Below are 13,860 nucleotides of genomic sequence, written 5' to 3' on the forward strand. Positions count from 1 at the left end.
ATTAATCATCTTGATTTAACTTAATTTTTGTGTAACATCCAGCATATGAAGAGGAATGCTTTTGTGATACTTCTCTGTATTTATTGATTATACAGATTAAAATACAAAATCCAAAAAAATGCTATGCTTTGTCTTTGAACTGAAGAACAAATTTAGTTAAGGAGTCATATTCAAGCATGATGTAAAAATTCTGAATCCATTCATGCTTACGGTATGCTAAACATCGGCTGTTAGTAACGCTTTCCACAGCTTCCAGGACTTCCTGGATGTAGTGAATCGAGGCACGTTCAGAGTAGATAGCCACTTCAGTGTTGTCAGGAGGCAGAGAAGAGCATTAGCATCATCATTTCCGTCTACAGAGCCTATCTAGAAATGACGCCTCGGTCAGCTTGCGGCCTAATTTCATCCTAGTAAATAGTTTCAGACCTGACAAAAAGTTAGAATTAACCGTTGTTCAGAAATATTGCATTAAAATACTAAAAGTTTCAGAGAAAAGTACTTAATTACTTCTGCTTAATTAACTTGTGGCTTTATTAAAATAGCAAACATTTTGCTGACAGTTTAAAAGGTAGAAATTGTTAAAAAGGCTTTCTATTCTTCATAAAATTACAAAATTTTAATCCTTTTTGAAGTGGAGGGAAAAAACCCATAAAACATTAAGGAAGTTTGAAGTTGTGGGAAACACTTCCATACTGCTGTTTGTGTAAGCAAATTGGAATGTGGCTAAAATATATATATTTTTAAGCAGCACAGGAAAATCCACCAGGTTATAAGAGTATTCCTCATTGTGATTAAAACTCTTGACTGAGCTTACAGATAAGCTTTCCATCCTTGTGCCTGTTTTTCTGGCTACACGGTCTGTCTTAGGTTTTGTAGCAGGATGTTCTTTGAAGCTGGATCTTTTACTGTGTTACTGAGTTGAGAAAGAAGCCCCTGATTTTGACTGAGATAAATGGTAGATTCTGTTGCAAAAATAATTAACGTGGCTATTAAGAAGATGCTTTTTAAAGTAAGGGGCTAACTCTGTTTATTCCTGTCTGCACTGTCCAGAAAGACTGCTTCCAACTGCTGTTGGAAGCTGCATTTAAACAAGAGTTTGCATTTGGTTTGCAAACTAATTTTCAGTGTTTTGGGCCTTGGGTGGAAAAGTGAGCTCACTGTAGGCCTTGGTTGCACAGGCAGATTCAGGAGATTGTTTTCAGGGATTCCTTTTTTTAAATAGTAATTCATCTGGTTCTTGCCCATATGTGCTCTGAATAGGTATGGGGACTTTCTGATCCGTGCCTACAAAAGCTCTCTTACCGTTCTTATGGCTGGGGATAGATTTCTCTGAATCAGTTTGTGTTGACATCATGACTTCCAACAGTTTACATATTTTTTTTTTTTTACCTTTTTCTTCAGGTGCAGAAACCTTACATTTCCTGACAGGCTTCCTGAGGTCAGCATTGTATTCATATTTGTTAATGAAGCTCTCTCGGTGATTCTGCGCTCCATTCATTCAGCCATTGACCGGACTCCTGCTCACCTGCTCAAAGAGATTATTTTAGTTGATGATAACAGTAATAATGGTAAGAGGTTTTGGTTTGGTTTGTGGGGGTTTGGTTGGTTTTTTTTTTTCCATAGAGGTTGGATCATACATGAGAATCCTTGAATTCTGGCTCCTGCGGACTCCAGCTTATCCCATTGGCATTTCAAATGTTGTCAGTATATTTCCTCCCTTCTTCATCCCACAGTCTTGCTGGGCTGTCTTCAAATATGCACAAGTGGAGCATGTTAAAAAGAGTATGTACAAAGATACGATGCCGTTTCTGTATGTTTAAGGTGCCTGGTAGGCAGAATTTTGAGTGTAACAATAGATTAGAAACCTAAGAAGTTTTACTCTTAGTACTTTAGAGTCCTTTCAAGATTATATGCTTTCTGTGTTCTTCCTGTTTCGGTTGTATGATTGCATGTGCATAGTCACTTTCTCTTTTGTATAAAACATCTTTCTGTTTCTTAGACATCTCCTTTAGATTTCCAGTTCTCCTCTCCCTCTCCTCTCCTCTCCAGCAGCATTTACCTTGCTGCTTTTCTACTGTATGTACTCAGGTTTTTCTCTCCATGATCTGAAGGACTGGACTGCCCATGTCTGATGGCTCAGTGCTTGCCGAGGTGTTTGTCAACGAGGCCATGCTGGGCATTATCTACAAGTCTTATTTTCTGGCAACTTTAGCGATGAAATTTTAATAAGCACAGGATGCTGAATTTAAAGAAAAATTTTGCTCTGCTGGGGGTTAATTCTGAACTCCTAAAATACAAAGCAAATCTGAATTTATCCTGTTTAAGGAAAATGCTGAACAAAGGGCTTCTCTTATTCTTGCCATCATTACAGCTGTTATGTGATTCCCTGTAGCTAGATCCTGTGACTTACTGCTGATCATAAATGTATCTCAGATTTGTACAGAAAAGAAACATATTGGGAAACAAGTAAATAAGTTCCCCACCCCAGGCTATGCACTTCATCATCTCTTCTGCTGACTGTCAATGAAGGAAGAAGTAAAATCCTGATTTGAAGTACACACAAAACCCAACAACTTGATGTAAGCTTATGTCAAATATAATTCCACTGCCAGTGAATAATACTATGTTTAGAGTTACCTAGGGCTGACGGAGCTTTTCTTGAAACACCTACTCATGGAACAGTGTGGGTAAATTGGCATGCAGGATTTATGACTTGTTATTCTTAGTTTATGGCACAATTTATGATGTAGCAATGCAATGAAGTAAATGAAAAAATCACATGAAACAGTCAACTATGAGTAAAGTAAAAAAAAAAACAAAAACAAAACCCAAACAAACAAAAAAACCCCCAAACCAAAATCAACATGCGTGCACACACATACACACACACATATACGTGATTCAGAAACATCTTGTGAACTGAGGCAGACTTTTGATTTGCTTCAGCATGGAGTTCTGTCATTTGACATAGTTTTACTGATGTGCTCTTGCTGGCCTTAATTTTTGCCCACTCCCTCATGCAATACATGGCAGTTTGATAGGAAAAAAGAAACTGAAATAGAGCTTTGATTGGTGGACTTGGGCTCTGGCATGTGTTTGTAGGAATTCATTCCTGCGTCTTTCAAGCAGGTACAGTTAATGTGATGCCAGGAGCTCAATGAATCTGAATGGCTATTGGTGCTGCAGGGCCTCAGGCCTCTGGACACAGAGGAACTGGCCACAAGGCAGTCATAGAAGAAGAAGAATAATCTGGCTGAAAAAAGAGGTTTCTAGAGTTTGAGTCTGATTTTCCACAATTTACAGGCAGTTATTCCAGTGGGCACATTGCAGAGCAATGTCAGAAACGTCAGTGTTTCTGAGAGCCTGTCATCACTGTGACGAGCTCACTGACAAATACACTTTGCACTCTGCTCTATGGGCTTGTCAAAATGATTCTTTTTCATTATTCCTTACCTGAAATAGATAAGAAATCACAGGCACTACTTAATCTTTCAGGAAGACCTGTTCAGCCACATTTTGTGTTAGTACCAGTATTAGTACTGTACAGTATCGTATTTTTATGGCTGGCTGTGCCTTTTATTCAGGCTTGCCTTTCTTACCCTCCAGTGCTTTAAATCCTTAGGTTCCTGGCGCCAAACAGGAGGACAGAAATTGAGAGGAAGGTAACCTTTGGTTTGGCTGTCTTGGCTTGGTGTTACATGTCATTCTATACAAAATCACCCTGTGCAGGGTGGTACTTAATCTCCTAGAAAAATTCAGTGCTCTCCAGGATTTTCTGCTACTCCTCTAACCCTTTCTCTGGCGTCTCTTCCCTGCAGTAGTAAATTAGATTCCTACAGTCCTCTTTATCCCATAATGTATGCTGAAGAACTGGTAATAGGCATCCGTTTGGAGAGGATGGATGTTTGGTAGGAAAGGGAGCGATTGTAAAGATGATTTATGGGCTTTTCTATTATTAGTTTAAATCCTGAAATATTTATTTTACAATTTACTTTTGCTTTTACAATATTCTATTTTCAATTTTTTTCTCCCTTCTAGCGTTGCTGAAACTAATCCTTTATATTTAGTGTCATTCTATGGTTTTTGTTAGTAGCTCTTTAGCTTGCAAGTGTTGCTGCTTGTAAGATAAGTGGGTTACTCTGGGTTTCCCTGTAATGTTACCTGAGGGGGCAAAAGCTTGCTTTGTGCTTGTGTCTGGCTCCAGACTGTGCTTCTTGCAGAGACCTGTCAGAATCCTAATTATAAGTGGTATGTTTACTGTCAGGCTTTCACCTGGGATGCCAACTTTTACAGCTCAATGTAAGACTTTTTTCAGTGATGCCACAGCCATGGATTTCACAGGCAAGAAACATCGCACTATGAGAAGTGACTAGAAAGAAAAAGTGAGAACAGAGATCAGGCAGAGTGTAAATGAACACCTTTTTTATTCTGAGTCTCTTGTGCTGTTTGATTGGGTTCACACAGCATAGTGGTTTAAAATAAAAGCAGATACGATGATTGGCACTAGAGGAGAGCACTAAAATTTCCTGCTTCTGAGGGGAAGCAATATACTGATAAAGTGGTATAAATTCTTGCTGATGCCAAATTCTGAATCTAGTAATGAACAGCTGAATTCATCCCTAATTTCAGTAGATCTCTGTTTCGGAAAAGAGCAGTGGAAGAACTAGTTGCTTTTTAGAATTCCAGAAGGCTGATTTCAGAAACCATATATTCAAGTGTATGACCAAAGTCTGTACATTTGTCTTGAACAATATAAGCTATAGTATTTTATTTCATGCACTTCAGGGTATGTCAAGCAAATTATCTATGACTTTCACTAAACCTCAGTGCAGTTTTTCAAGTTCCCAATTATGTTTCAGGAGACTTCAATTAATCTCTTTTTGAAGTTTCCCTTTTTAAAAATAAATGTTTCAAGTTAGGAAACTGTGAAAATGCCAGTGTGTGCCATTTAAAAGCAGAAAATAGATTTAACAGGTCCCAAAATTTTGATCCTTTATTTTAATAAAGCTGTTTGCATGGCTTAATGTGTGTATTTCACCATACCATCTTTTCCAGTGGAACTCTGAGAAGCATAACACTGAAATGTTTCATATATGCTGTTAGGTATATTAGTATTAAAATTTGATTTAATTGAAGGTTAAAAAAAAGTGCGTTTCAGTGACTGCCTGTGTGCTGTATAACGAGAGCAAAAGATTTATTAAAAAACCAACCCAAATATCAGTGTTGTTCATTTCGGTCTCATTTGCATTGGTGTGAAATAGAGCTACTGCACTGATTTCAGCTGTTTTACTGTAGTTTTAAAGTGCTGTCTGTCACTACTGAATCTTTCCCATCCTCCTCGGGAATGCTGTTTGCTTTTCAGAGATAATATACTCATTAGTTTATAACTTGGCAATAAAATAATTTGTTCATTTTTGCCTTCAGAAGTGGCAGAGTTTTCCAGCTGACTCAATGCAGTTGAGGAGAGGGGTGGGCAGAGAAGAGGCTTTAAAAAAACTTTAAGTGACCATACCCATGACTGCTGATAGTTAATTAGACCTCAGAAATGTTTTTAGAAAAAGCGTTGCCTGAGCTGGAGACTACTGGAATAGTGTTTTATTCACTCTGGCTTGTTGCATCCTGCCCTCTGGGGACAGGGTGGTGACCTCCTGTGCCACTGGAGTCCTGTCTTGGCTTTTGAGTCTGTTTGCTGGCATTGAGCCCTGCTGCGTTATGAAGCACCTCTTGAAGATATTTTAAGATGATTTGAAATCTCTCTAAAAAACTCATTGTGAGCCATGATGTGTTCAGCTTCACAGGGAAGCAGTATGCATTAATGTGGCCAGCGTATGCCTTACAAAATTTTATATTATAGCAATAACGATCATCCTCTATGACATTTTTTCATATTAACATTAATAATAAATGTTGCAATAGAGGCTCAAATTTCATAAGGTTTCTTCCTTTTTCTTTGAATCATTACTTATGAATGAAATACTCTAACATGCTCAGTTTAACGATTCTAATTTTATCCTGAGATTTCCATGAATACAGCTATTGAATTGCAGTAATAATGCTGGATATCACAGGATGCTAATTTTATGACTTGCAGTGTCAAAGAGAGTTGGCACCAGGGGGTAGAAAGTGGGTCAGATGCAACTGTATCACCTTTGAGAAATTTGCAACATTGTCCTCAAAACACTGAATAAAAAGAAGCTTTTCAAAAAGCATCCAGAGCTTTTCATTAGAAAGGTATATTTCTTCTTTGGTTATTTTTAAGAGATATTTGGGAACAGAAGATCATCTGGTTTTTGGTTTTTTTTTTTTCCTTTACAAAAGCAGTGATGAATAAACCTCAAAAGTATTGTTCAATGCATGCTAGATTTCATATTACAGCATAATTTGCAGATGGCTTACTTGTAGACCAGACAACCATGAATGTTGATTTTCAGAACCTATTAATAAGTCTCCTAGGGAAAACTTTAGGACTTGCTGTCCTTCTGTTTGACTTCTTGTTCTTCTCTTACCTCAATGCCAGCAAAATTCAAAGGCAAATAAAAACATTGAAAAACAAGGAAAAAGCTGAACTTTATTCAAACCTGCATTCACTTTTGGGCCATGGTTTATGCATTGTGAAGGCTTTGCTTTATCTGCCTAGATTCATTCCCCCCATTAGTTAAAGGTCTTGATGCTGAAATCCTTATTATTGCACAGTCTTTACACAAGCAAGCAAACTTTCAGTAGTGTTGGCAGGGATTTACATGAAAGAGGGTTGTGTAATGGTAGTTAGGAATCAGATGCTAAAAAGCATATATTTTATGTATAGACCAGGAGATCTGTCTCTCTCGTAGATTTGAGAACAGCATGTGCTGTTATTACAAGCTATGCATTTTACTTGCATAGTAACATTTAGCACTGAAACTTGAATAAATGAAGACAATTCTTTGAGCATATGCTTACTGCTACATATTCTGTGCTGATGCTAGGACTGCAATGAGGTGTGTCTTGGCTTGTGTGCCAGCTACTGTAGATGCATCTGAAAATATGTAAGAAGAAAATAAGCAGAAGCAAAACATAGTCCGCTGGCCATCTGCTTCAGCAGTCAGCAGAAGTTAGCAGAATGAGAATGTTGTTCTTATTCTGAGGGGGGAGAGAGTGGAGTACGTGGACACTGGTTCATGTCCCAACGATGACTGGCCATGCAGCTCAAAACTCTTGTGGAAAAAATTAAGAACCACTAACATAAATGGACTGTGAGATTTTTATAAGGACAGTAGGTCCTGAAGACGATGTCCTAGAGTCGCTGCAGACTGCTCTCTCCTCTTACTTGTTAGTCCTTGTGACATTGTATTTGATTCCTGCTTTAAAGGGAAGAGGTGGTGGAGTAGGATATCAAAAGGAAGGGAGCAACAGAGCAGAAGAGAGAGTGAGACTGCCGATGAAGAAGGCTATCTGTTCCAACTACTCTTGCCCCTCTTTTGCTTTGATTTATAACTCCTCACACCTTTTTCTCCTTGGGTGTTGGTTCCTTCTGTTTTCATCCAGGGGTGGTCTATATCGTTGGTCTTTATTACCTCAGTCCACTTCCTTTTTCCTCATTCCACCCTGGCAGTCTGCTCTTTTTAGATGTTCACTCCATCACACCCATTCCATACACCTCATGCTTCTTTATATGAGCTTGTGTCTTTCATTCGGGGTCTCCATTTTCCATGTTTTCAAATTCCAGTGTACCCACTCGTCTTACCTTCTCCGTGTCTCCTCCACCCCAGTATTTGCTGCTCTTTCTCACAAAGTGCACTCCTCCATTTTTCCCATCTCATCATTCAGCTGCCCCTTGCCTTTAGCTACATTAATTAAACTCCTGCCTGACACATCTCCCCTCCCTCCCTTCTTCCTCCCCCCAGCAGTATTCTGTTCCTTCCTTCATGGCATATTTTTATCGTTCTTCCATTTTCCTTGTTTTTCTCTCTGACGCCTCCTTTTCAGACATGTTTTTCCATTTTCTTTTGCTTTCATTTAAAAAAAAATTATGTTGTATTATTTTAGGTCAGTGTTTCTAACTCTCCCATATCTGAACTTCATACTGCGTCAGACTCAAATCATGTTGACTTGCATTCAGTCACACATGGGGACAGGGATAGCATCCCTTGCTGGAGGCAAGACTCTGATTTTTGTAGCATTGTAATTATAGTTGTGTGAAAGCTGTTTTGATAACCAGCATGCAGTTTGCTTTGTTTTATAATGGGAACTGTCACATTCTCCATTCTTTATAACTGATGTGGAAGGTCCTTAGCCTTCATTTTCTGGAAGGTTAGGAAAGCTCCAGCTCTGTGAGAGTGAGGTGGGGCTGCAGGACCACTGCAGCTAAGTGTGGCTCTTTGGTGCATCCCAGAGAACTCACACATCTATTGGACCGTTTGCCTCTGTGGAAGTGTGTGCTCAGGAGGTGTTTGCAGTGACAAAATGGCTTTTCAAAAGGACAGTTATTTTAATCATCTCCAGTGTAGTATAGTTCAGTCTGTATGGTTGGAAAAGCAAAATTTCAATGTGTGTGCAAGCTGATAGCATAACCTCTGTCTACATCAGGGGTCATCAGTGGGCAGCAGAGCTTTCAGTGCAGTCTCCTGACATCAAAGTTTTTGATTCAAATGTTCATATAGTACTATGAACGGAATCTTCCCTAGCCAGCAGTTGTTGAAAGTTAATATATGGTCATCTTATCTTTTATTCCATCCACAAGGTAATTTAACTCATTCAGTCCTAATACGCTTGCAGTGTTGCAGTCTAAGAAATACCATTTTCTATGTCAGATTCAGTACAGCAAGTCCAAGGGGACAGAGCAGCTGCTTCTAAAACCAGCATTTTCTGTACTTGCAGTTTAAGGTAGGCAGCAGAATAGAGAAAAAGTTATTTTATGCAACTCCAAACCTTATCACCAAATAATTTTTTTTTTCTAATAAGACAAGCCCATTGCCATTAAGCATTAAGATTGGAATAACAATGTATCTGATTTCAGCGTGGGAGGAACTAATTTAAGTGTCATCTCAGCGGTATCTACATGCCATATTTAATCCTAATGGAAGGTAGTGAAGTGGAGTATCTGAACTACAATATAGAAAATACTGAAAAACTGGAGCTAGGAAACAAAATCCGGGGATTATTTCAGCTGCAGTTTTACAGCTTTCTTATATCTTCTCGTTTTTTCATATATCAAATGAAACTGAAAGCTATACTGGAATTTTTTCATTGTGGTTTCATTTTAGCTTGAATCCCAGTGTTCCAGGTCATAATACTATGTATCTATTTTACATATGCTGTGTACCCTATATATGTCAAGTAGAGCAATGCACAGTGAGTATTTTCTCGTTCTTCACCCCCATGTCTCTTCTGCCATCCTCTAACACCACAGTCCTTAGTGTGAGCACAGTTGTATGTGTTCTCAGTTTACTGATCGTATCAAAGCCCAATACAGACAATACAGCTGAAGTTTGTAGGTGATAAATAGCTGCACGTTGGCACTTTGGAATCTTTTGGAAGAATGATTTGGGCCAACTTATAGGAAATATCATCACCTGTGTCAGGTGTGATTCAGAAACCATATGTGGCCCACAGTGTTAAAGACTGCAGTCAAATTCAATAAGAACAGGCTAGTTTTAAGCTCTTCTGGTAGCAATGAGGAGTTCACCCCAGGTGCATTGGAAGGCCTATGGGCTGGTGGCATCCTGACTGTGAGAATACCAGCGTATAAATGCTGCCTTGGTCCACTTCTCAGTACCGTCACTGTGATTTTAGCCTTAAAATTAATTACTAGAGATCTCTGAGAAATTGCTTGATTGAAAAAACCTTTTTTCAATTTTTTCCCCTCTCTCACGTTTGCGGGATTATGTTGCCTTCAAGAATACTTGAATGTTTTCCGTTGATAACGTTCTCAAACACATCTCACTGAATTTAAGTAGCAGCCGTATGTATAGATCTAGTGCAGTGACAAACAGTCATGTAGAACTTGAGAGGAGCACCGATATCTGTTGATGTTAGTAAGGTAACTCTGGTTTGATCAGAGACTATTTCTTTTTGACATCTTTTCCCATAAAGTGTCCAGAGATCTCCTTGCATCTAGTAGAATTTGTATTTGAGTTATTCTAGTAATGTAAGCTGTTAAGAGCCTGAATGACTTTTTAAAAGATTTCTTTCTCTTTCCTTATCAAGAGAATGGTACTTACGATTGCAAGAGTTTGACAGAGGGTGGGGAAAATACTCTGTAGTGTTAGGCAAGGAGTTAAAAGAATGTGTCCTATATAAAGTAAGAAATACAAATTGCCTTTTAAATGAACCTTGTCAAAATTTACCTTTTCTTCCTAACCCAAGCATACTTTTCTTAAAAAGAAAAATTAATAAAAAGATAACTAACTTTCATAAAATTAATGCTGAGTTCTTAACTTAAACTGGTGGTAAAACTTCCTGCCAGAGCTGATAATTTCAAACACTTGAGCTTCTTTGTGATAGAATCTGAAAATTCTTAATATACTGAAGGGTCCAAGACATGATAAGAAATTTGCCTAAGGAAGTATTTAGGGGTGTTTGAGTGTATCACTGGATGATAAAAATCAGCAAAAATATGTGAATAAATTACAGACTATTCTATGTTCACCCAATAGGCATACACAAAGGCACGTGTATAGGCATTGTTAGATACTTTAAAGACATTGTGGAACCTACTGTAAGTCTAAAGTTCAAGTACAGAACCTTTTATCAAGGATATTTGAATTCTTGTTGTGAATAAAAAAAATCAATTCATGTTGACTTTTCTTTTGGCATACTTTTTCTGTAGATATGCTTGGCATTTAATTTTTGAAATTGTTCTCCAAGTATATTGGATGACCAGACTTTAAATTACTTGACTTCACTCGTTCACTGTTAGTTATTTGTAGGGCCATTACTCAAATGGTTTTCTTCCCGTTTGCACTGGAAAAGTAACATATTTTAAGTAGTATGTTTCAAGTAGCAGCCTGGGAAGCTTTGGGGAAGCTCTATGTAAAACTTTATGGAAACTGTGATGAAACTAGACATAAAAGCTAAAATTTCCGTTTATGATGATGGAATTAACATGGGAAAAATGAAGACTTAGAGGTTAGGTTGTAAGAGAGTGAAAATTTCTGCTTGTTTTTCCTCACCCAGTTTATTTGGAAAAGATGTTTTGTTTTTCTTGGGCCTCCATACCCAGAGTCTTTGTTAACACCACTTACTGGAAGTCTGTTTTGAGAGTCTGGGTAGAGACAAATATAGATGTGAGTCCATATGGAAGGAGATACAGGTTATATACGAAAAGCTCATCCTTCATGTTCTTTATGATCTTCACAAATGTCTAGAAGTCTGTTAGCTTTTTGGGTAAGTTCTGCAACCTACTTCATACAGGACAGGGCAAATCTTGCTCTCCTTGCAGTCTAACGAAGACTTCTGAGTGGGGTACGTGCATGGAGCTGTATTCCCCATTAGCCTCCTGCCACATGTCTATGACATTTTGCAGTGGAATTTGCAAATAAACTGATGATTTTTTTTCAATATTATTTTCCCTTCAAGTGTAATCTGAGAGGAATGGTCGATGCTCCAAAGCTTTCTCACAGATGTTTTTGATGCCAACTCAAAGGACAATTTGCCTTTCATTAAAATTAACAGGGTTTGTATGCACTGCAGTGTAAACTCTCCAATAAATGATTTAGAATCATGATGAATGCTAAATAATATGGCAGCATGAATCATTGTTGTTTTCATTTGGCAGCAAAGAAAACCTTGATGGAATTGCTAAGTGCTCTCAGTTCTCTCAAGATGGCTTACTGTCGTCTGCTGCATTGTTCCTTTGCTCCTGACACACTCCTTTGGCCCAATGCCTGTCTAATCATTGTTTAATGTTTCAAAAGCTGCCATCTTTTATTTGAGGCAGTCTTTTCAAGCAGTACAAATACCGGCAGATTTGCATACAGTAGAAATAATTGGAAAAATAAAGTAAAAAAAAAAAAAAACCAAAAACCCCCACAACAACCCAGGAAAATGAAATGCAAACAGCATTAATGCTTTATGAAGCTGAAAAAAATACCATATACCTAATCGAATTATGGTGAAGTTTTAGGAAGCTTAAAGATATTCCTATGGCTAAACACATGGTCTATCAGTTTTACATGCTATGGAATAATTATTCCTCCTGACCTATTGCCCCTAATCTCAATCCTTGCTCATGTGCACAAAGTAGAAAGAGAACAATAAGGTCTTCTAAAATGGAAAACAGGTTGACAACTCATTTGCCAGTAAATAAACAAGTTGACATCTCCCGTGCCAGCAATAATGATTTCCATTTTTTATTACCATGAACAAGTGCAATGTCAGTACCTGAAAAATGTACTTACACACCCATGTCAAATAAGTGACTATATCTCCCTGCCTTGTAGTATTATTATTACTGTATGAGCAACAAGGTTAAAACATTTCCCTGTAGCCTGCTTCTTATATGAAATGTCTAGGATTACTTTTTAGTGATGTTTGTGCCCTTGAAACTTCTTTATGCCTTTGACAATCAGTTTTGAACATGCAAGTGAAACTGTGTAGCACTGGGTCTGGTTTTGTGTTCTCTCATCAGATGTGTCTCAGTTTCCAAAGGAATGTTTCTTCTCTTTACCCATTTCCCACACATACAGATAGATAAAGCTTGAGGAATACTGTGGCAAAAGTTGCGTGACTGTGTGTATGGTTTATATCTCACACACAGGATCTTATGTACTGAGACTAGCCCTGATGTAAGTCAAAACATATTCCACAAGTAGCATTAATTTTTATTAATGCTATATTTGCTGCACAGTGTTGTATAGAAGGGCAAGAACTGAATGAGGATGTGCCATGACAACCTCTGGAATGCCTTGTGTCCAAGATGGATTCTTGCTGAGACCATCAAATTGTCATCTCTGGGAACACTGTCTCCAAGATGTGGGAAGCTGAAGAACTGCTAGACCCTGAAGGTTCCCATTCAGCTAGAAATAAATCTTATGGCAGATCAACTTAGAACATTAGTCCAATGTTAGAAAAATTTTGAGGAAACCTTTTTCACCAGAAATTGAGCAGAGAGGTTAGGAATTCATAGTTGTTGTTTGCCAGCATCTCTAGCAAACTGGAGAGATTGAGAGAGGCAAGGAAGAAGGCAGTAGGCAGAAGCAATGCAACATGCTTTCATGTCAGAGGGGAATGGTTTAGCTATAGTATAGCCAAGAAAAAAGGTAGATTGTAAAAGAAAGGAAGATTTTATGACTGAGAAACAACGCCTTGTCCAGAATTCCCTTCTGCTGGGGAGCCCAAAGGCTATGTAAGGACAAGAAAAACAGTCAAGGTTATTTTGCTTTTTTTGTGTCTATATCTGCACATTGCTAGAGCTATCTGAAGTAAGTAGTGGCTGACTTGTGAAATTTTCATCTAGTCTGTCTCTTTGCTTCAACAATTATGTCTTCCAGAAGAGAACAACAGCAGAAAGTAATGAAGTTACAGGAAACCTCAATGGCTTGGTAAAAAGAGCATCATCACATGTGGACATAGCTGGCGTTCCAAGAGAATGATCACATAGATCATAGGAAGAGAAGCATGTCAGATGAAATAAGAGAATTTGTACTTTAGTTTTATCCTAGAAGCCTGAAAAGATCAGTTGTTATACAGTGATATAGTACAGTACTTTATAGATTGCCTGGTATTCAGTTGACCCTGAAATGTAGCAGTATTTTATGCAACTCTGACTACACTTTTACTGACCCACTCTTCTCTTGACTTCACATATGAAATCTGAATAGGTGGCTCTATTATTGTATGCCCCAGTAGGAGCTCTGGAAAGAGTTTGGTGGCAGGACATAT

At 38.1% G+C, this 13,860-nt stretch overlaps 1 protein-coding gene across 3 annotated transcripts in view; it reads left to right on the forward strand.

Moving 5' to 3' along the window:
• GALNT18 (polypeptide N-acetylgalactosaminyltransferase 18) overlaps positions 1-13,860 on the forward strand; it is a 253,491-nt gene that overhangs the window by 132,132 nt on the left and 107,499 nt on the right. For all 3 annotated transcript variants that reach the window (XM_072864367.1, XM_072864369.1, XM_072864368.1), the window contains exon 4: positions 1,402-1,568. In XM_072864367.1, coding sequence (XP_072720468.1) covers positions 1,402-1,568 — 167 coding nt within the window. The remainder of the gene's footprint in view (positions 1-1,401; positions 1,569-13,860) is intronic.

Source organism: Ciconia boyciana, chromosome 6, assembly GCF_034638445.1.
Source record: "Ciconia boyciana chromosome 6, ASM3463844v1, whole genome shotgun sequence".
Taxonomy (NCBI): domain Eukaryota; kingdom Metazoa; phylum Chordata; class Aves; order Ciconiiformes; family Ciconiidae; genus Ciconia; species Ciconia boyciana.